Consider the following 21,054-nt stretch of genomic DNA (forward strand, 5'->3'; position numbering starts at 1 on the left):
CTCCTATGATTTTATGTGCATACATGTTTGCATACTGTCATTTCAATAGCAGAGTTTGGCAATAGGGTAATTTTATCCAGCTAAAGCCCAGCTGTTGGGAAATAGAAGACTACACACAAAAGCAAGTTCTCCTGAAATCCAATGGTCCAGGACAGAAACAGAAGAAAAAGAAAAGAAAAAAGAAAAAAGAAAGGAAAAAAAAAAAAAAAAAAAAAAAAAAAACACAGACATGTAGGCAGCTGTATTTTATTGCACTTATCAGCATGCAGAACTCGTTATGCACTTGCTGCCGATGTCCCACTAGATGGTGTTCATGCTACGAGAAGAAAAAAATGAGTATGGAAAAGTGTACCCAAGCTGTGATAATGTCATCCTTCAGCATTTTTTTTACTGTGTTTTAAAATGCATCTTCAGCTCACACACTGCCAAGATTGCTATTTTGCATCTCATTTTCAAGGCTACTGGGTATCTACTTTTCCTAATACGCTGTGGAAAATACTGAATGATAGTCATGTGCTAGTATTTCCACATGAAACATTTCACCTAATTTAACTACAGATGTTGAGCCTAAACCAAATCAGTTCACAAAATTTAGTAAACGGGAACTGAAAAAGCTGCTAACTTAGGTGCCTGAAATCCTTCTCCTGAGACTCCCTGAACTAAAAAGCCATGAAGAAACAAGACTCCCTGAACTAAAGAGGAGCCACGAAGTAACACTGAGTGTGGGACATCACAAAAGAAAGCCCTTGGTGGCCATCCTGAGGTAAAACCCCTGGGATCTGCAGCCAGTTATCACAGGGGCAGGTAGATGTGGTGCTGTGGGACAGGTAGATGGGATGCTGTGGGACTGTAATGCCACACAGAGATATCACTTTAGAAGCTGTAAACACACTTTTAACCCAATATGATGATTTTATTGAACATTTGCGGCGTAACACGCCAAGAGTCTGGACCCACGCAGAGCAAAGCACCTAATAATGCCCCACTCTCAGAGCCCCTCCTCCCCACACACTGAGGCGAAGCCCCGCCCACACGGGCATCAAATCCGCCCCGCCGGCGGCGCGCGCATGCGCACGCACCCAATCGCTAACCAACGCATGCGCAGCTCAGGCCGGGAGGGGGGGCTCCGGGCTTCCGCCTCCCGCCGGCGCCGCCCCGGCCGCTTCCGGGAGTCGTCGGCTCCGCCGAGCGCCCGGCCCCGGCCCCGGGCACGGCGGCGGCCCCGGCCCTGCCCGGCCCGGCCCTGCAGCAGCGGCGGGGCTCCGCCCCAGGAGGCCGCTGAAGGAGGAGCCGGGAAGGTCAGTGAGGAGCCGGGAAGGTCAGTGCTGGAAAGGAGAAGGGTCGAGCCCTGTGGGGAGGAGGGGGTCGAGCCCCGCAGCGCTGCGAGGGGGGAACCGGGCCCTGAGGGGGGGCCTGAGAGGCACCGGGGGGGCCGTGCGGGGCTCGCACCGCTGGGTCGTGGGCACGGGGATGTGGCTGAGAGCCTCGCTGGGGGTGTGATGGGGTTGGGGGCACGGTGGCTGCTCACCATAACGGGGTTAGAGGAGGTCTTTGGGAGCTGACGCTCTCCTGCTTCGAAAATGTGCTGATAAAGCAGAGCTCTGATGATTATTTAGTAAATGAAATAAGAACTTGAGGGTTTTAGGGAAGATTTTAATGACTGAAAGCTCGTGGTGTCCAAAAAAAAAAAAGATAACGCTTCTTATCTGTCTTTAAACTTCTCTTGCTTTTGCCCTAACTTAATACATTTTGTACCGTACTTTTCTGATAAATTCCTTGAATATGCCTTTTCTGAAAGCATGGGGAAGCAAATTGGTAGCATACTGCAGCAGTAGGAAGGCTGAAGACGAAGAATGGAAAGGAAATGTGAGAGTTTATTTTTAATTGCTGTGAGGAACCGTTGAAAACAAAGGTTTTAGCACTCTCTTAATCGATGTTGAAAATCACCAGCGCAAATATTTTAGCTTTGATCTGTGACGTTACTTTCTGTAACCTTGAAGGAGAAATTGTATGTGGATATGGATACGATAAGTGGCAGTGCCTGGTACTGCCACCCGGATACTGCAGTGCACTCACTGAATGAGATACTCAGGCTCATCCTCAAGTGAATGTGAGGTTGTGGAATAAATTTATCAGTGTAAAAACCACAGTAAGAAAAAAACAAAACAAAACAAACAACTCTACAGAACATGAGGCAGTTGCCATTGGCAAAGGAGTAAAACTTCCAGTTGCCACATAGCGATGTGATATTTGTTTAAGCTTTCTGGAGTCTAATCTGAACTTGAGCCTGTGGTCCTGTTCCAGAAGAGGTAAGATGTAAAGCCCAGCCGTAGCTCACACATATCGTGCTTGTGTCCTTTCTCAAGTAAAGGTTGTTCACTAATCCAGAAGTGAGCTCATCGTGTATCGGATCATGTGCATCTTCCGTGGGCTCTGAAGTCATGAAATAGGTTCCCCCTGATTTCCATATTTATGGAGGGAAAAAAAAGATACCTAGCATCTTAGAAGCTTTTTGGTATTTTGCTGAATATGGGAAAGTGAATCGGTACTGCAGATTTATCAGGTTTGTTGCTGACAAGCAAAACGCTTTAATACATTTTATAGATGTGTGTTCTGAAGGCCTGCAGAGTTTTTTCTTTCATTTTGTATTTTTCATTTTTGTTTTACCCAGGGTGCCAGTTCCTGTTTTTTTTGTGGATGCTTATAAAGATGCTAGCAGCATAAAGACATGAGCAATTAGATGAGCAGCTTGCCTGTAAGACATCCATACTTAATGCTGAGTTACTGTATTCCTTTTCTCTGAGGTCATGTAGCACATCCCCTTTTCAGAGCTGAAAAGAAACTGTTCCAGTGTTTTCTGTGGCTTTCGACTTGCTGTCGAGACTGGCATAAGGAGAACCATTACAATAGTTTTAAACTTGCCTGTTAAATATGTAATTTACTGAAGATCATCTCTTGAATTCATCCATGGATGTGTGCACGTAGACAGCATCATGTTGGTGATGTGTTTCCACTGCAAATTGTCAGTGTGCCTGCAGCAGAGCAGGTGGAGTTCAGTAAAAGGAAGGGCTAAAAAGTATAAACGAGGAATTCCCTAGATAAATACAGTACAAAATATGTTAGAGCAAAAGCAAGAAGGTTTTTAGAGAAGTGATGAGCCATGTCACCGAGGCCACGGGACAGTATCGGGGTTGTAGTTGATGGATTTATTTGGATTGTAGTTGCTGGACTGGTCCTGCTGAGTGCCAGCTGCTCAAAGCAGTTCTTGCACATTTCATGGTTGCTGAGAAAGCTTAACCTTGAAGTCGTAGTACCGAGCAGACAGAGTTCCCTGCTGCAGAGCTTCCTGCTGCAGAGCTAGGCTGTTGCTGGGGCTGACCTAAAGGCTTTTCAGTACAGTTAATGGTCAATGTAGTTATTGGAGTAGTTTTATTTGTTTGCCAGGAAGTTGTTTGCCAGATAAGTCACTGAGCAGGACTTGAAATGAGCCACAGTTTACTTATTAAGTGGCTTTGCAGTTGGGGTTGTATGTATCTGTAATGAAAAGTAAGTTACCCAAATCAGGCGTGATTATGTCTAGATGCTGGCTGATGGATATTTATTTATCTGTCAGCAGTGAGCGGTCCAAATTGCTGATGGTTTCAGATACAGTAATAGGTTTGCCCACATGGTTTACTTTTAAATTTTGCAGTTTTTATCAAAGTTAATGTTTAAGCTATTTTATTTTAATGAGACTACATTTCTGTAATCGTGATTTGCTACCAGTGCTGTGTTTGCTGTGTAGGATTTAAATCAGTCATATGTGAACGCTGCACGGTTATTGCCCTAGTGTGTGGTATCAGACAGCATCCCTACGACTTCTCACTTATCTGTACTTAGTCAGCAAAGTTGAAATAAAAGCATTCTCGTTGCTTTATTGAAACTGAAGTATGAGGAATTGTAAGAACTGCCTTGTGTAACTAGAAAGAAAAAGTGACCCAACAAGATTTGGGTTTTAATGACTAGATTTTAAACCTGTATGTCAATTATTATCTATATATCTGTTTAAAAAAAAGTGTGTTTTTTCTGGAACTGCAAGCACGTTAGGCCCAGTCACTTTACAAGACCATCTTTCCAGTGATCTCGAGTTTGTAATGTAACATCAAATTTATTTATTTTTATATATTGCCACGTGCTTTCTAAGCAGTCCACTTGTCACTTCTTACTGTTATTGCAATGATCTCTCTGCTGTTGGTCCTGTGTTTCATTAACAATGAGAGCAGGTCAGATAAGACATACTTAACCTGAGAATTTCAAATAACACTTAAGAGGGGAGCTGTATCAGATTAGATTTAATATAATCACCTGTGCAAATAGATGACATTTTGCATGAAACGTTGAATAATTCAGTGTTATCTTCCAGTGCCAGCTAACGACTTGTAAAAGGTCAAATTAAAAACTGCTGCTTGGAGTATTAGGGTTTAAAGTATCACGCTATGCCTGGAGATTTGGACTTCAAATGTGTAACAAAGATGCAATGTAAATTTTGGTTAGGACAGGCAGCAAATAAATTAGCAGTCTACGGGAAAGCTGTGAGCATCTCAGTGGGGGTACAAAGCTCTTTGTGAAGTGTATGTGCTTTTCAGACATTGATCCCCTTCCCCTTGAAGGGGGATGGAGGTGGGGGGTAATGGTGGAGGCAGCTAGAGAGGAGAACAACGTGCAGGAGCAGGGAAAGTGGATGTGGAGGGAGGGATCAAATGAGAATAAACCTGTTCTTGCACAAGCTGGACCTTGATGGCATTTCCATGTAAACCAGTCGTGGGGATGCTACAAGGATCCCTGACACTTTGCACAGATCTGGACAGATGATTAGGGAACTGACCAAACAAATCACGTCCCTGTCTTGTCAATGAGTTCGCTGCTCGTAATTTCAAATGATTACTCTGACTTCAATATTTCACCTGCAGAGGCTTAGCGTGTCATCTTCTATTGCTTGTCATCCTCAGCTCGGAGAGCGGGTGGGTGATGCTGCAAATGAATGTGATATACACTCAGCGTGTCTTCTTTTTGTGAGTTTCTGCTCTGCTTCCACAAAATGCCACGTCAATGACAGCTTAAATGACTGTGGGTTTCACAACATTGTGAAAACTTGTTTAACAAAAATATAAAAGGTTATTTATAAAGCAAAACAGAAAGCAGTCAGGAGCTTTGCTTAGTTATACGTGCATAAAAAGCACTTCCTTACCTTTTAGGCTTCTATAGATTATACAAGTTTGTTTAAATAAGACATGAGTCTTCTAATTTCCAGGGGATTTCTGTCTTGGTGTAACTTCCATTGAAGTGGAAAAAAATGAACACGTACACTGAAAAATTCCATCAGTAGTGTTGCATTTGAAATAGCCAACTATTTTCAGAAGCTTTCCGTTTAAAGTGGCTTCATATTTGCTTTAGCTGTTAAATGCCAGAATCCTTACGTTACTCTCAAAATGCCTTAATTTAAATGAACTTTCCATGTAAGAGTGAAGCTTCACAGAGCTTATTTTAATTACTTTAAAGTAAAACAACTGAGGAAACAAACCTAGGTACGTCCTCATCCATGGTTAGGCACAAATTTGAAATTCCTTCTACATCTGGTCATCTCACCCTTGTATTATATAAAACAAAGGAAGAAAATCTTCCTTGATTGCATATGGGAGATTTAATTGCAAGACAGATGTTTGTTTGCAGGGATCCCAACTTAGTTTTTGGGAACAGCAACACTTTGTGAGCATTCATGTGCTTGCTAACTCTGCCAGTCAGAAACTCAGATCCCCGCTCTTCTCTTCCCCAACTATACAGCTAGCTTGGGGTTTTATTCTGCAGTCCTGCTTCAAATGCCACTGGTGATTTCCAAACTTTAACCGCTGAATTTTTCAAGCTTTGAAGTACCTGGCTCTCTAAATAAAATGCTTCTCTTCTTCTTTCATGATGAAGAAAGTAAACCTTTAGACTGCTTAAAAAATGCTGCCACTTCACACGGGCTGTGTGTTGGGCTTGAGTATTGCATCCTTGTAAAAAGGAAGGAATGTGATTCAAGTTTGTGAAATGTTCGTATTGTGAAATCAGCATGGTTAGAACAGCTCCTGCCAGCATTTCAGTCCGTATACTGCCCTGTGTAGCATAGGTCTCATGGTAATTATTTGCCTCTTTGGTGGAATTCCAGCAAGGAGAACTTTCTAAGTGCATATTTCCATTGGCATAATTGTGGGCCATTTTCTTTTATATACAGGTTCTGGAAGGAGTAGCTTCTTTATTTTAAAATGGTCATAGCTAGGTCTAATAATTGTTTAAAACAAACATTCATAGTTTATGTTGAAATTACAAAAATAGTGCTATTCATGCTTGTTACAAGAAAAAAAAAGCTTGCTGTAAGCAATGAAGTCACTCAAAGTTTGGGATTTTTCGGTATCCTTTAACTCTTAACCATAGGGGAACAGCAAACAGGAAAAACTTCTTGGGTACATTAATTTGTAATGTTAAAATCTGGATACCCAACTCATCTTAAACAAAGTATGAATGGGATAGATCTTGTTCAGTGTTACTTGAAACACTCTTTAGACTTTTTCAGAACGTTGTTTATGATACCTTAAGCAGTGTAAAAGTTTCTTCCTGTGGTCAGAAGCTTGTTTGCTGTAATTATATGCAGCATATTTCAAAGTGCTCCTATCACCATGCGTTATTTGTGCTTGACATTTTCCTGATGAAGCAAGAGTCCTTTACTAATGAGTTTTTTGATGATGTCTTTTCAGATTACATCAAATACGACTATGTGAATAGCCTAGTATAGCCCGAAGGAAGGACATGATGTCAGAATAACATACAAAACATTTGTGAGGTATGCAGGTTTTTTTTTTCCTGTTGTGTTAAAAACTTCGTTTGCCTTTTATGCAGTTAAAATGAACACAGTAATTTAGTGTCATTCCATTTGCATGCTGCAGTAGTTGTTTGCAGAATTAATCAAAAATTCACGTCATGACATACAGAACTATTGATTTATGTCTTTTCAGAGTCTCGATGTCCCTATTTATGGTAACTTGTTGGTTTGAGCAACTGAAAACTTGCCTTGATTGAAAAATAATTGTATATTTCTTCTGCTGAGATACCTCACCCTAGGTGGATGGAATTCCAAATTTGTGTTGTGTATGAGGCTTCAGATTAGGAGCTTTTTTTTTTTTTTTTTTGGTTCATTGATTCCTCTAAAACGCTTCAAAGCATCTATACAGCAAGAGGTCTTGGAGGAATAACAATTTTAAATGTTGTGTTTGAATCTCTACACTGCAATCTGCATATATTTGCTGTCATTTCTAGTCTTTAAGATTTTTCCAGCCTTTTTCCAGCCTAATTCTAGCCATTAAACCTGAAGGATCAGAAAGATTTGCTAGGCAGAATATGTTTATCTGACTTGATTCCCATAGATGAGACAGAGTTTTTTTTTAAAGGGTCTAAAACCACATAGCTTCATCTGCAATCTGTGTCAAATGGGAGTCCTGGGGATGGTCACTTTGACCAGTTTAGACTAACAAAGTGATCCTGTATTCAAGGTCTTGGGATATAACTTGAAGTCTCAATATAAGCTACTGTTATTATGGGGAAAGACCTGAGACTTTTGTGTGGCTGTCATCAATCAATATAACGCTTTCAAGTTTCCCTCTGATATGGCCTTTAATAGCATGAATCAATATAATTTTTAGAGCACAGCATACTTCTAAGATAGCAGTCTAATCTTGATGCATAACGTTTAAGCTTTGTCTCCAGTTTGTTGGTAGCACTTCAGTTCTACTATTCTGTGTCTTTGCTTGTTAGAGACGTCTGGAAAATAATTCTGTTTTCCTGAAGGCTCTTAAGGTTTCAAGTCGTATTTTTGTTCCACACTGGAACAACAACAAAGCCCTAAAAGCGTTTTCATGAAATTAAATTAATTAATATGTTATTTGAAAATCTGATTCATATAATCTGCTGCCACGCTAATTTAGCCACTGCCATTTGTTTCCCTTAAGTCTGGTTTGATGTAAAATCCTTTTGTCAGTTATCCGATGTATTTTTGTAACTGTCTTGTTGTCTTTTTTTTTTTTTTTCTTCTTTAAACACAATAGCACTTCTGTCAACAAACTTACTTGCTTTCTAACTTGCTCTGTTTTCCATTAACAGTGTACTGGAACAGCTTTGTTTCCATTCTGTTTTTTCCTTCTGCTTTTCCCTGGGTTACAGAAGCAGTACAAAATCTCAACAGGTGCCATAGTTTGCTGTTTTCTGAGAGACATAAACTGTAATTTTGGGAAGAGTTTGCCATTTGGAGTAGTCCGAGATGAAAGAAAGAGGTTGTATTTTTACTATAAGGAGAATGGTTTACAGGCATAGTAAAGTGGAAATAAAATGATTCAGGCATTGAAGTAGCATAAGAAAAAATATAGTTATGGGATTATAACACTCAGCGAATAGCTTACAGAAACTTTGTTGAAACTTTGTAAATGAGTCTCTTCTGATAACATTTTTTTTTCTTCTGATGACAGAAATATTTTATTCTTATGTTGTCACAGAATTGTTCAGTTTTTGATCAAAAAAAAAAATCCCATTAATTATTTTGAAGCTGTCTTACAAAAATAGGAGAGCGCCCCTAGTCCTGGTTTCCTCACACGTAATAATGGTATATTTGCTTCCCACAGGGCAAGTCCGGAAAACCATGCAGTCATCAGGGCACAGATTCCGTGATGTTGAGCACCACCCGCTTCTTGCCGAAAATGACAGCTACGATTCCTCTTCCTCAGAGGCCGACATGGCAGAGAGGGTTTGGTTCATCCGAGATGGCTGTGGTATGGTCTGTGCTATAATGACATGGCTTCTGGTTGTCTATGCAGACTTCGTAGTGACTTTTGTCATGCTGCTGCCTTCCAAAGACTTTTGGTACTCTGTGATCAACGGTGTTCTCTTTAACTGCTTGGCAGTGCTAGCTTTGTCATCGCATCTGAGAACTATGCTAACAGATCCAGTAAGTATGCGATCACTCCTTGGTGTTGGAGTACTCTTTCATATAGCTCATCGGCTGCAGACAGATTTGGAAATGTGGTATCTGTGCATTCCTGCCAGGGAAAGTAGCGTTAGATGCAAACTCCTCGAGTTGGAGGGACCATATCTGTGCTTTGCATATTGTTCTGTCAATGAAACTACAAATAAGCTTTGACTTGAGGAGCAGTCAGCGTAAAATGAATTATAAGGGAGAGGTAGGCTCACAAGAAATATATTTCATTTGTTAAATATTAACCCAGTTTTCTGAAGACACTGATAAAGGCGCTGATAAAGCTTTAGGCTTTTTTTTTTTTTATCCTCACTTCTCCTTTTTTCCCCCAGATTTATTTTCAAAACTTCATAAAAAGCTGTAGTTACATCCTGTTGATCATTTGAAATGTCTTCCTTTCATGACAAGTGGAGGAACTTTTAGACATAAACATGCTGAAAATTCTCTGTCACATACCCACATAAAGTCACAAGTACTGTACTACGTCACTTGTGTTATCTCATTTAGATATGTGGAGTCATTGGGAAGCAAGATTTAAGTTTAACAAGCATGCGGTTGTAAGAATAGATCTGAGCGGTCTTAGAAGCATTCATTTCTTAGGACTTCTAAATTCAGGAATTCAAGAAGTTAAATTGTTTATGTTGTACAAAAATCTATCACTCTTTTCGGAAAGAAATCTGTGGAGAGAGGATTGAGGGAAAGAAAAAATTTTCTCCGTGATTTTGAGACAGTAAGAGTATATAAAAATTAGGGAGTGGTCCAAATAAACAGCAGGGTGTTACAGCTAATGATTTACTAGAGAGTTGATTTATTTCTGAGTCCACACCCAGTGATGAAAATGTTATGACTTCTGCGGACTGTGACAGCTAAGAAACTTAATAGTTTAAGGTTAGGTTACTTAAAAATATGTACTGTTATACTGTATGTCTTTCTAGACTCACGTTGTTCTTTATGGATAAAACATGATTGAAACTGAGATGATTCACCACCTTTTTTTTTCTTCACTCCTCTCCTTCTGTCTCCCAGAATGGAAGACATGACTACATGATAGATACTAAGATTGAAGGAAAGAGGAATAAACCACCTGTAAAAACATGTGAATTATAACATACTCTCATAAATATATATTTGTAATTGAAAAGAATTAACAACAGTCAGAGCAGAAAAGATATTATGGAAATAGAGTGTATTTTATCATCAAAATGCTAAAGGTGTGACCTGAGGATGCAGTCCTTATTGACAAGTGAATAGGTGAATTTGAGAGATGTTTTATAAGGCTGAATTTATCCAGAAGAAGATAAGTTTATGCATTTAGAAATTTTCTCTGTCTTTGAGATAGGAAACTACTGTAGACATGGTGAACTAACTTAAATGTGAACATTCATACTGAAAAACAAAACACAAAAGCAACACACCATGGTGTTTGGAAGCTCTCTCTTTTGTACCCCTTCAAAGACAGCTGGCTCAAGTTTGAAGCACCATTTAGCCAGAGTGCTGTTGTGGTGCAGAGTCCATCTGGGGCAGGTTTTGCACTGCCTCTCAAGCAGGATAAATGCGAGGTTGTTACTCCAGGCCATGGGCTACAAAAACAAGTGAAGAATCTGCCCAAGTCTAAAGTTATTTTACAGTTGAACGTGAAGTGCCTGCTGTTTTGTTAATCCTGTCCCAAAAACTTAAGGTTTGTACATAAGTGATGATGTTGCCAGTGGGCTTTTTTTTTCTACCAAGAGACAATTATTTGCAGTTGATTTAAGCCAACCTGGAAGAAGTTATCCCTGTGTGAAGTAAGCGATGGCCTGGAGGAGTTGGTGCAGAGAAGCCGTAGCACTTTCATTTCACATTGTGCTTTATTTCAAAATCACTTCCTGTCACAGATAAGCGTTTAACTCCATAAATAAGCAAAGTGACAACGGTACTTTGCATTAGTAGGGAGAAAATAATGCAAAATTATATTCTGATATCTTGGGGCTATAGACTAATTTTGTTACTGGAAGAAGCAATTCCTGCCTCTCCCTGGCTGCTCATCATCATTCTCTGTGTCAGAGCAGCTGCTAATGCAGCTCTGTCATTAAAATTTGTAGAATTAGTAACCTAAAAAACAAATTCTTTTCCTGTTGGGTTATTTTTCTTCTGGATCAGTTCCTTCAGCGTGTTTGCCACGCATATACACAAACTTTCACAGTAGCAAAAGGCAGAAGGAAATGCTAGGGGCAGGCTGAAGAAGCTGATGGTGGTACAAGACAGTGTGCAGGTCAAAAGTTTGAGTGTAAAGGGGGAAAATAACGGTGATTTGTGATTCTAGAAAACTTGTGTACATGGGACAGGAGGAAAAATCATGGAATTGGAGAGTTTAAGTGAAATCTTTTAAGTAGTTCTGGCTGAGCTAACCTGTGGATGGCTTGGCCTAATAACGGAAAGTCACAATTAACATGAGAAATCATAGTGCTGAGTAGTGCTCGCTTGGAGTAACTTATAAGCAAATAGTGTACCTGTCATGCCTCTGTCTGCACGTAAAGATGTCTTCATCTTCATTCCATTTAAGTGACTACAGATTCCATCAGAATTATGCTAATACTTGGCCACAGGTGAGACTCACTGAAATGAAACTGAACTTGGGGTCAAGCAAGAGGTAGCTTAATCGTTTGGAAGTGATTCTGGCTTATGGCAGACTAACTTAAAGTAAATTAACTTATTTCAGCAGTTATCTGGAGATTACTGGTCTGAAGTCTGTAAAATGTATTTTTAAACGCTCTCATACCATTTAAGCAGCTCTTTCTCTTTTAATTGAAATGATTTCAGGGGGCTGTACCCAAAGGAAATGCCACTAAAGAATACATGGATAATTTGCAACTAAAACCAGGGGAAGTGATCTACAAATGTCCAAAGTGCTGTAGTATCAAACCTGAACGTGCGCACCATTGCAGGTATGCCATAATTGTTTTTTAAGCAATTACTCATATTGAATCTAGGAATAATGTTCCTGTTTTGCATGATATTTTTTTCCCACAAATTTATTTCAATATCCAGTATTGATCTGTGCATATTTCTTGTACATCATTCTAATTATCATGGCACACTTGTGATAATATAGGGCAAAGGAAAGAATGTCAAGGAATTTTCAGATAGAAGCTGATTAAAGAAGACTCCTGCAATCCTAAATTAAAAAAGATACAGATGTGTTTTTAACTATCACTTTAGTTTGTATTCTTCTTGTCTTTTTACTGCTTCATTTGAAACTATCTGCAAATTGCTTGGTTATTTTCCAAAAGTTGCATGAAAAATCAGTTAAATGTGCATCTGCTTGTTGAAGATTTCATTTTCATTAGGACAGAAGTGATGATAATTTGAACTTAGTGTGCTATGCAAGAGATAGTAAATACATCCATTGTTAATTAATTCTCAATCTTTTGAGTTTTCAGGCGCTGTGGATATGCATTTGTAATATTTATTGTGTGAGAGTTGAAAATAGATATGCCTGCATAATTAAGGCTTACATAAATATGTAAATATTCTAGTGGCCCTTCCTAGTTGTGAAGGGTGATGTGTATTGAATTGTGTCGTGTATTCAATTTAAGTTTCTGAGTTAGTAGCCGTCAAAAGAACAGAAGTCTTGTCAGGGCTCTCAAATATTCTGGAAATGTGTGGTTTCTAAATTAAAAGTCTCAGTGTATGTCACTTATCTGTGTGAAAGTTACGGCTGAGCATCCATTTCCACTATAAATATTCTGCCTTGGCACTGAAATCTTGTCCTTATCTCAGATGTGAGTGGGTTTGTGTGTCTGGAGTGTGAAGGGAGAAGTTTCATATATAGCCAAGTAGAAAATGCTCTTCAGTTAATTTATCTGTGTTTCAGGTTAGCTGCGGCATGGATGCAGATACCAGGCCTGGCTTCGTGTGTAGTGAGCTGCTTTGATTAGCTCCAGCAGAGCATTGTGTGAGCACAGCTGTACTGCTCGCTGGGCAGGCTCGGGGGCAGGAGCAGGGCAGCTGCTTTCTTGTGGCAGAAAATAAGCCATCACCCTCTGGGGATGAAGAATAGCTTTGTGCAATCTGCTCAGATGTCTGAGCGTTGTGTTCACGGGATGCAGTAAAGAGATAGAGGCTCTGCTGCGTGTAGGTTGGATCTTGTTGATTTGCTCAGTGTAGATGTAGGCCGGCTTCCACAGGGACTTTGCAGGTATCTTTGTGAAGTGTTTCCCACATCTTTGTTCCCTATAGAATTGGCTAATTTGCAAATAACCCTAAATGAAGACATTTTGTGTTGAATGCTGCATAGGAATAAAGAAGCTGGAGGACTGGAGAGCCTAGAGCCTGTACAGCTGCAAGGCTCTGCTTGTGTGGTGGATGTGCAGCTAACAGCTACAGAGGCTTCAGAGTGCTGCAGAATCCCTGGGCTACATCTGGTCTGTCATTCTCAGGTGCTATTTTGTTGGGTGTTGCAGTAGCCTGTGATCCCAGAGAAGGCAACGTTGATTTAAAAATTAGTATTTCTTCATGGAAAAAGAATAAAACGCTAAGGAAGGACTTCTTATACATTATTGATAGCAAGAATTCAAGCAACATTTCCTTGGGAAGGCTTGTGCCTGGAAGTGCACATGTGATCCTTTGTAAGCCTGTTGCGTTTTCCTCAGGAGCTGGATATCTGGGATAACTCTACTTATTTGTTACCCGTACCATGCTGCTAGTAATGTCAGTTAACTCCTCTAAAGTAAAACAAGGGATTTTTCGTGTAGTTTCTTGAAGGTTGGATACGTGATGCAAAGACAGACAAACTAGCTGGAAATCACTTACCAGAATCTGCTTCTTTGCTGTATATTTAGCACTGCAGAAGTGTCCCAGATAGCAAAAAAGGTTTGCTTGATTATACTGCCAGCTTTTTATTGGCTTACAAACCCATTCCAAGGATATTAAAAAGATGGTCTAGTCCCAAATAGTCAAAGTGGCAATTTGCTGTTAGAAGAGAGTTGAAAATGGAAATTGAAGTTGGTTCCTGTTGGGAAATAGTTACACTCAAAGCCACAGCACAGGTTTTGAGTAGTAAATTATTAACAGAAGAGGCTCTTATGCTGTTGTTATCAAAACTGTTGTGCAATGCTGCAGAAGTTCTTTTGAGGAAGAAAAATAGTTTCATGATGCACATTAGTGATGGGAAAACAGGAAAGAAACCTTTCTTTACAGCTAAGTAGCCTCCATAAAATACTTGAAACTAAGATTGCACTGAGTAGTTAATATTTTCAGCATAAGGAGGAGGCTTAGCCAATGTGAATGTTTTATCAGTTTCTCCGAAGGAGCGCAGCTGTCATTATCTCCAGCCTGTGTGTGTGTATGGGGAGCTGTTCAGAATCAGGTCACTGAGATGTTTGCATGAGTTTTTCTGTGAATTTCTGTCACCCAGACCAGGTCCTCTGCAGCCACTTGCTGTGTCTTTCTGAAAGGTATCTTCTGCATTCAAGTATAGTTGCACTCGCAGTTGCCTGAATGCGTTCAGCAGCAGCACCGAGCTGGTGGAGACCTTCCTTTATCCACAGCTGCGTTTTCTCACTGCCATACTGCTCCTTCCTCCTGAATAGGCGTGAGTGTTCATGCAGCTGCTCAGTGAAATGACCCAGCTTGCAGCTAAGGGAGCGAATTCCCCAAACTCTCTGCTGCACGAACATCTGTGCTGGGAGAAGGGAAGGAGCAGGATACTGGGGTAGGAAACAAGCTGCCCAACGTCTGCAGCATCACTGCCAGTTTGTTTGTTGGCTGGAAGCGTTGGCTGAATCGTGGTGTTAAATGAGAAATGAAGGCAGGGTTCCAGACATCTGATGTCTTGGAAGAGCTGAGTAGGCTTGTGAGAAATACTGAATGAGCAAAAGTGAGTCCGGCCCACTTCGCATCCTTCATATTTGGCTTGATTTAAATCCGGGTATGATTTTATTCAGTACTTTACCTTAATAGTCTCTGTAGGGTGACAGTTTATCTTCTGTGTTACATCAGAAGGCTTGCATGGCTCTGCTGGCGTTAGCTCACCTTCCCCAGCCTCGCGGGTGGTAACGAGAGGCTGACTTACAGGCTCATACTGTGAAAGGAGAATCTTCTGGAGAGCCTTCTGAATGCCTCCTCTTGAATGATACCTGCTTCTTCCACACTAGAGAATGGTTGCGGTGTTTGCTTGTGGCATTGGTTTTCCATGTGTGACTGGCATCATTTGAAAAGCAAATTGCATCAGCGGAGTTATCGTCTTCAGTGCCGATAAACCAAGAGGCAGCAGGAACACAGGGACTGGGTCATGATAGCCCAGAGTGAAGGGAGCTTTGGAAGAGCAGTGTGAGATTTGGGTTTCCCTGCTATTACCTGCACAGGAGCACGTTCTCTTTCTTGCTGAATTACTTTGTAGTCATGCACATGCAATGACTTAAAAATGATTTTATGTGTGAGAACACTGATTTATTTTTTTCCACCTTTCCTCACTCTAGTGACGATCATCTAGCCTTGCTTTGTGGCTTGTTGCTGCAGCACTCATAGATATTATACATAAATAAACAATAAAAACAAAGGGTTTTGAATAACGATGTCTGGATTTGTGAGGCTTATTTGGCTCTGTTTCCTGAAATGAAAATGCGTAACAGTTTTGGATGCCTTGCGGGGAAATATGAGATGCTTTGAGTCTGTGCCTATCTGAAGTACAAAGCTAGGCAAAAGAAATATTAGCGTTATTTAAGCTATTGATGATACAAAGAAGAAGTTCAACACATTGCAGCTGTTCTGTTTTTCTTGCATAACTGTTCACATTTGGTCATAGACAGGCCTGAATGTAAGAGAAATAAGCCCTCCAGTGCCTTATGGCCTAGCAGATGTAAAATGGAGTTATTGAAATATTTGACTTTTTCTGGAATTAGCCATGACTCAGAACTGAGCAGAAACTAAGCAATTAGTTACAGATCTAACAAAGAACATTAGTGTTTAAGTATCCATTAATAAGTAGGCAAAGAATGTGTGCTGTGTATAGTTTCAATTCTTGTTTTATGTTGAAGAAGTGAAGGGAGACATGGTAAGCCGTTGTTTGTTTGCGATTTTGGTTGTATGTGTTTGGAGTTGTATGGCCAGTTGATACCTTGAGCAACAATTTTTGTGTAAAATCATTTTCCAGATTCAGAAACTACTGTTACAGCTTGTAACCCTATAGACTGGAAATAATGATTTTGTCTTAAAAATATATATATAATCTTGAATCTAGAATATACTGAGGGTTTGTTCATTCAGTGCCACAAATGTCTAAAACAAAGTACTGGATTCACTCGGTTGTGTGTTTGTCTGCAATGATTCTCTAAAGTAAGAGCACATACACTATTTATCTCAAGTGAAGAGACAACCTATATGGTCAGTCTTAACCTATATGGTCAGTTTTAAAACAGGTAAAAGTGACCAAATATTTTATTTGCATTACTTTAAAGAAACTGGTAATGGAATCACTGTTTTCAGTTTGTCAGGAAAATATAATTCAGCTTGTTGTCTTTTGGCAACTGGATTTCTATTTCAAAATCTAAATCGTTTCTCAACAAATGTCTCTTTTCTTTTCCCTTAGTATTTGCAAACGATGTATTCGAAAGATGGATCACCACTGCCCATGGGTGAATAATTGTGTGGGGGAGAAAAATCAGAGATTTTTTGTTCTGTTTACGGTAAGTGAAAGTCAACAGCAGCATGATCTCGGTTTGAACCTGCCTTGTTTATAACTATTTTGGCTATGCTTATTAGAGAGCAATGGCTTAAGGGCACAACTGCGTTATGTTGTTTGCTTTTCTCCTTCTACCCAAGATATCCTCCAGGTGGGAAGATATTTCTACCCATATTCATTTTAGTATGTTTTGTAAAGTACTGTTTTAAGTCGTCATGATTTTGCAGTTGTATAGTAAAAATCAGTGAATTTATAGTGTCATTTAGGGAGCTGATTTTTATACACTTTGATCATTGCCTGTGTTTTTAGATTCAGACAATTAAAAATTACTTTTACATCATTGTAAAATGATTGGGTTAAAAAATTGAAGTGGGGAAGTATGTTCGTTGTGCAGTGGTGAAGGCTGGCTGAAAAGAATGTCCAGTTTGTTTCCTGGCAGCAGTAAAAAATTAATCTCTCTCTCTCTCATTTCCAGATGTATATAGCCCTAATTTCAGCTCATGCACTCATACTGTGTGGGTTTCAGTTTTTCTCCTGTGTCCGAGGGCAGTGGACTGGTAAGCAATTACTTAATTTTCACTATCTTAATCTAGCAGATACTAAGTAAAAGTCGTCATTTTCCACTTATTTCAGTCCCACATATGATGTATTATGGTACTTCAAGTGAGGTTCTAAAAACATTTTGATACCTTTTAAGTTTCTTAAATTGTGACATGTTGCTTCAAGTGTCAAATAGCTAGCTTTTATTCCTGTTTGTTGAAGAGATGTCTTAGCATGAACGTAATCTATAGATCTATTTTTTTTTATAAGTACATATGTTGTTTTCACAGAATGCAGTGACTTCTCCCCACCTGTAACTGTGATCCTGATGATCTTCTTGTGCCTTGAGGGTTTTCTGTTTCTCACTTTCACTGCAGTCATGTTTGGCACCCAAATCCACTCAATATGCAATGATGAAACGGTAAAGACCTCTACTTCTATAAACTATAAAAATTCTACTGGGAAAATGCGATTATATAGAGATTTATTTACATGAGGGAAAATTCTTATTCTGTAGGGAAAAAATAATTTGAAATATAGATTTTATTTTCTACAGTTGTAAAATGGTGAGACGTCTTCGGTATTTGCTTTGTAACAGACATTCTCATATTGTTTGCTCTTCTGACAAATTCTGTACTTAGGTTTTCAGTTACACGTGTTGCACAACTTCAGTTTGGACTTCCACTTCTCAATAATCACAAACTCCTAAAATGTCACGAGAAATGACTGTTTTCTTCAGCTGTTTGCCTAAACTAGCTATCTTGTTTCAACTCTTCACCCTTTCCTACTTTGATATATTTTATTAGAATATAACCATAGTTAGGACATTTGGCTCCCTTGCCCTGAGATCTGCAGTGTTAAGCCTTGAGAGGATGTTTTGCGTGAGATAATTGACTGGAAACGTAAGAAATTTGAATATTGTGGCTGTTCAGAATTTTCTCATCTGGGGCTGTTTAAAAGTGTACTCTGTACAGAAGATCTTTGTGTGTTACAGAAGTGAAAAACAATTGGTAAATATCCAGCCTTCATTAGGGGAAAGATTAAAAAAATAATAATAATTAAAATAATGCATTTGGGAAAGTAAGCCTAGCTTCAGTAATTAGAGTACAAAGTTGTCTTGGAAGCCTTATTACATGGTTTCATTAAATGAGTAAACAACTTTTAGTGTACATGTCTTGTGTGTAGATGTTCTGGTTTCCATATCAGCTTTTCTGCTCATTTTGTCTTTCAGTTTGGGAGGCTGGGGGAACAGGTAGGGGTAGACCAAGCTGTCCTGTATACACTGTATGTTCTAAGTCGTCTGCCTCGTACCCTCAAGGTTAAATCAGCCCCATTCTTATTTCTTCCTTACTGAATAAATAACAGTAAGAAACTAGTCGGCTCATAGTCATAAATTAAAATGTGAAATTGTCATCAATTTTGATAATTCCTATTAGATGTCATTAAACTTTGGACTTCAGTGTTTCACTGTGTGTCTGTTTACATACAGGAGATTGAAAGACTGAAGAGTGAAAAGCCAACATGGGAGCGGAGACTACGCTGGGAAGGAATGAAATCTGTTTTTGGGGGTCAGCCTTCACTCCTGTGGATCAATCCTTTTGCAGGATTTCGAATCAGGCGAATTCTACTGAGAACAAAGAAAGGAGGACCTGAGTTTTCTGTTTGAGTCTAGTTATGCTGGAACTTGCAAGAATACTATATAATATTTATTTGGGGCCAGAAAAGGCTGTCTACATATAATCTGTGACCAGGTGAAACTGATATCAGACATTTGCTTGTAGCAAGCAGAGTTTTATACGTTTATCGTCACAGACATCTCATTAACTTTCAGAGACACAAACTGGATCTGTAATGGTCTTAACAGCAAGATAACAAAGGAAAAGCACGTGGTCACACTAAAGAAGCCAAATGTTGTCATGCTACTGTAATTTATTTTATGAGATTAATTATGCATTTTTGTTAAACCCTTCTTATTTGACAAATGTTTGGGTAATTACCGGTGTGTTTTTATAAAAAATTATGTACTTAGGTGCAGTTGTCAATCAAGGAGGAGCATTATGGTGAAAGTTGATCTCAAATGAGACCTAGCCTTCTAAATCCAGTTTTCAGGGAATAGTGGTTTGTTCAGTTTTGATTTCTATTTCAGCTTGTCCTAATAAACAGAGCTGTACTTGTGTCCCACTTCAGACACACATTCCTCATATGCAAGTGATTCAAGGGACTTGTGCACACGACAGCATAACACGTCAGAGGCACTATTACACCCCTGCCAAATGTCTTCCCAGGCTCACAAAAGCATGTCCTGTGTTTGGCAGTTTTAATCTCATGTGGCATTTAGGTAAGTTGTAAATCCTCAGTAAACAACACTTTTAACTAACAACTGCAGGCCAAGTTCTGCCTTCAGATATGCATCTCCAATTCTTAATGCATTGATTCTAGAGGAACTTAAGTGTACGTGTTTGAGGATTGTATCTTGTCCTCTGAGCAGGGCTAAGTGGGACCAGTGGCTATATCCCCCTATGTGGGATTAAAATGAAATTACTGGAGATTAGAGTTAATCGACTGAAAACACTTGTCTATAAGATCTTGTTCTGCCTTTTTTTTTTTTTTTTTTTCACTGCAGGGGCTTTTCATAGATGGAAAGCTATTGACTCAGTGATCCCATGAACAAAGAGATTGGAAGAACAAGGAAAGTTCCTCTAGTACTGACAGAACTTGCCTCTTTCTCAAGGATTTTAAACATAGAAGAATCTGCAATAAAATGAATTATTTTTAATTTCATCATTTTCCAACCAAAACTACTTTCAAGAAAAGATCTAGAACTGCTTTATGTGGGCCTGACAAACAACAGTAGTGCTAAGAAATGTTTAAATGTTTGTAAATCTGCAAGTAATTAAATGCAAACTGCAAGTAATGAAATTCAACTAACAGTGGATTCTTGAAAAATTACATTTAGACTATTTTTTTGTATTGTTAATTTGTTCTATAAATTACTGACAATATAAAGGATAAAACAGGAGCCTTGATGCATAGCTTGAAATCGTGCCTAGAAAGTAAATAGCTCCCTGTTCTGGGACTTGCCTTAAAATTGTCCTGTTCTTGCTTTTGCTTTGCGAGTTGCACTGATGATCTGTCCCACCTCAAGCAGTTCAATGTGCTGAAGAACCTTGCATTTAGTAAGTTTACTTACTACAGAAGTTATACCTTCTTTTTTTCACTTACCTGCTTCTCCATTTCTTTGTAACTGTTTGTGGCATCTTGGTCCCTGCTTCATCAGGTTTTACACCATTAGGTGGGTGAACTTACTAAGGGGTCCATTTATTATCTATGACCCTGCAAACAGAACCGTGCAATACTACATAGTAGGTTCACTTTGCCTGGGAGGGATGGTGTGTGTAAGGCTGGAGAATTTGGAGGTGGACACGTCCAATGGAATTGCAGCCGAATGAACAAAAGTATCTCTCATCTAAGTCAGGGGAATGTTGGAACTTCCACGAGAATCTTTGCATATTCAGTTGCACATCTTAAAGACTGGGAAAAAAAAATGTGTCTGGCTTTGTCATGAGGCTCTTAATGTGTATATTGTTTAATAAAATATCCTGATGAAAATCAGAAAATATCACTTCAAGTGAATGAACTCTGTGACTTAGCAAGTGTGTGCGTGTGTGAAATCAGGTTTACTTGGCTTTTCAAACACTTGTTACGTTGTAATTTTTTAATGTAAAAAAAAATAAAGTAATGAAGACTTAGTCGATTAACTTATGTTCTGTATATGTTGCGTTTTTGCACATATACATCCATATTCACGTATATTTACATG

General features: G+C 39.3%; 1 protein-coding gene across 3 annotated transcripts; it reads left to right on the plus strand.

Annotated features, from left to right (window-relative positions):
* Positions 1 to 1,179: 1,179 nt before the first annotated feature.
* ZDHHC7 (zDHHC palmitoyltransferase 7) lies at positions 1,180 to 20,856 on the plus strand. Of its 3 annotated transcripts, XR_014697363.1 has the most exons (9): positions 1,180 to 1,318; positions 6,771 to 6,856; positions 8,685 to 9,007; positions 11,834 to 11,958; positions 16,602 to 16,698; positions 17,170 to 17,251; positions 17,525 to 17,655; positions 18,724 to 19,572; positions 19,858 to 20,856. XR_014697363.1 is itself a non-coding variant. In XM_084533948.1 (8 exons), the coding sequence occupies exons 3-8, from the start codon at positions 8,702 to 8,704 to the stop codon at positions 18,898 to 18,900; spliced, it is 918 nt and encodes a 305-aa protein (XP_084390074.1). In that variant the 5' UTR covers positions 1,180 to 1,318; positions 6,771 to 6,856; positions 8,685 to 8,701; the 3' UTR covers positions 18,901 to 20,856. The 3 variants fall into 3 exon arrangements, 2 of the variants coding, with proteins under 2 accessions (XP_084390074.1, XP_084390075.1); XM_084533948.1 differs by having other exon boundaries at positions 18,724 to 20,856; XM_084533949.1 differs by having other exon boundaries at positions 1,209 to 1,298; positions 18,724 to 20,856.
* The last annotated feature ends 198 nt before the right edge of the window (positions 20,857 to 21,054 follow it).

This window comes from Aythya ferina, assembly GCF_964211825.1.
Source record: "Aythya ferina genome assembly, chromosome: 12".
Classification (NCBI taxonomy): domain Eukaryota; kingdom Metazoa; phylum Chordata; class Aves; order Anseriformes; family Anatidae; genus Aythya; species Aythya ferina.